This window comes from Plasmodium gonderi (assembly GCF_002157705.1).
Source record: "Plasmodium gonderi DNA, contig: Pgo-contig_548, whole genome shotgun sequence".
NCBI lineage: Eukaryota > Apicomplexa > Aconoidasida > Haemosporida > Plasmodiidae > Plasmodium > Plasmodium gonderi.
The window spans coordinates 1-2,114 of record NW_021629383.1 but is presented as its reverse complement, the minus strand read 5'-3'; the positions used below and the strand labels follow the sequence as shown (position 1 = coordinate 2,114).

Sequence of the window (2,114 nt, the reverse complement as noted above, 5' to 3'; positions counted from 1 at the left end):
AAATATATGTAACATTTATAGTGTCACTTAAAGAGAGGATTTATAGCACTTGTTGATAGAATATTTTTACACATAAGGTAATGTTTTGTTTTTCTTAGAAACTATGTTAATTTTTTCAAATAAACATATCTTTTTGCTGTTAGTAGAACTGTAAAAAATATATAGATGAATAATTTAAAAGTTTTATGAAAAAATATAACAACATAAAACATTCGTAAACATTGGAACGTATAAATAAGGTTGTTACATAAACGTACTCCTAACGTAAAAGGGTATATTTTTATATACATGATGATGTAATTATGTGTGTGAGGAATTATCAGCTCTCTATTTCAGTTTTAATAGAACATAAAAATTTTGCTATCACATTTAAAAACTAGAAAATTAAGTTACATTCTTCCAATAGAAAATTGTAATTATTAAAAATTAAAATAATAAATATTTTTACCTGTATGAAAATTACATTCTTATAACGATTATTAAGTTTTTTGCTTCGAAATATATTTTCCAATTTTATTCAAAGTTAAATATATGAACATACATATTTAGATAAAAAGTTGGCAAAGAAAAAAAAAAAAGTACCATGTATTAAAATTGCAAAAAGAAACAAATTATAGAATTATAAAAAAAAATTCTTTGTATAAATTGCATTTACTATTTTTTTTATTAAAATTTTAAATATAATTTATTTATCTAAAGGAGTTTTAGTTGAACTTTAACGAAATTAACAAATTAATATTTTCGCAAGAATAACTGAAATTATTATTCTTTCCTCTTACACATAGTAATAGCGATTTCAATTGATGCATATTTTTTAATTAGAAAGCACTAATTTCATATAATAATCAATTTGTTAGCTAATTTTAAAAAATGTTAAATAATTTTTCTTTTTACAAACTATTTTATATGTTTAAATACTTAAACTTATGAAATGAAGTTGCATAGAATGCCTGCATTTTATTCTTTCTAATTTTATTATTACAAAGTTAACGTATAAATTTGTAACGCACCTTATTGATTAACTGAATATATATTTTAATATAATATTAGTTTTATAAAGTAATGGCTGAATTGGTAAATTTACGAAATTAGGAATTCTGTATTAACACATTATTTTTGAAAATTATATTTTTGTATCTTTAAGAAAAATAAAAAATTGGTTCCAAGAGAATGAGTTTAATTACATTTATAACAAACATTTTCTAATTAATTTTAGGACCAAATATTAAAGGACTTCCCTGCACACGAGAAATATGAAAATTTGAACAGGAAGTCAGTTAATAATGAAGGCAAATATATTAAATGGTGTAATTATTTTAAAACCGCGGATAAAGAAGCAATAAATTTTTGTAAACGAGCAGTGACAAATTTAAGTGATATATTTAACACTCAAAATGAAGGAAATCGGAACGACAGTTGTGTTTATTTTCAACACTGGTTCACTGATCATATTAGGAAAAATTTTAGCAATAATGATAAATTTTTTAGTAATTATGATCCATCGAATTATCTTTATGATGTAATGAACACAGTTAATTATGAGAACAAAAGAGATTTCAATTATAGTTGCTTCATTTCCCGTGATGCCAGAAGCGTTAAGGTTGAAAAAGATTTGCATGATTATTTCAGAAATTTTCATAAGATTAATTGTAAAGGTTTAGATAAGGATAAATGCCAAATGTATCATAGATATGTTCAGTACATTAAACCTTTATATAAAGATCGTAAAGATAGACACTTGTGTTGTTATCTTGCTAATGGTGAAGTAGAAGATCGATGTAAACACTATTTTACTTGTGATAAAAAATATGATCCACAAAATCTATTATATATGTTAGAAAGACAAATGAATAGTACAGATAACGGAAAAATAATTGGATCAGCATGGAATCTTTTTCCTAATAATCAGAATTATGGAATGTACGATGAAAATTGGAACAGTTACGGTTCAAGTGTATTTGCATCCTTTAAACCTAACAGTTATGAATCAATTAATCAAAGTTTATTTTCGTCCCGAAAATTCCACAATGGGCTTATTGTTTTTGCAATGATAGGAATATTTTTCGGTTTACTCTTTTACATTAAAGTAAATAATATTACATTTTAATAAAAAA

General features: G+C 23.3%; 1 protein-coding gene across 1 annotated transcript; it reads left to right on the top strand.

Moving 5' to 3' along the window:
• Positions 1–1,062: 1,062 nt before the first annotated feature.
• On the top strand, positions 1,063–2,107 carry PGO_003785 (hypothetical protein; the record flags this gene model as incomplete). Its single annotated transcript, XM_028691365.1, has 2 exons — positions 1,063–1,074; positions 1,217–2,107. The coding sequence occupies 2 exons, from the start codon at positions 1,063–1,065 to the stop codon at positions 2,105–2,107; spliced, it is 903 nt and encodes a 300-aa protein (XP_028547166.1).
• Between the last annotated feature and the right edge of the window lie 7 nt (positions 2,108–2,114).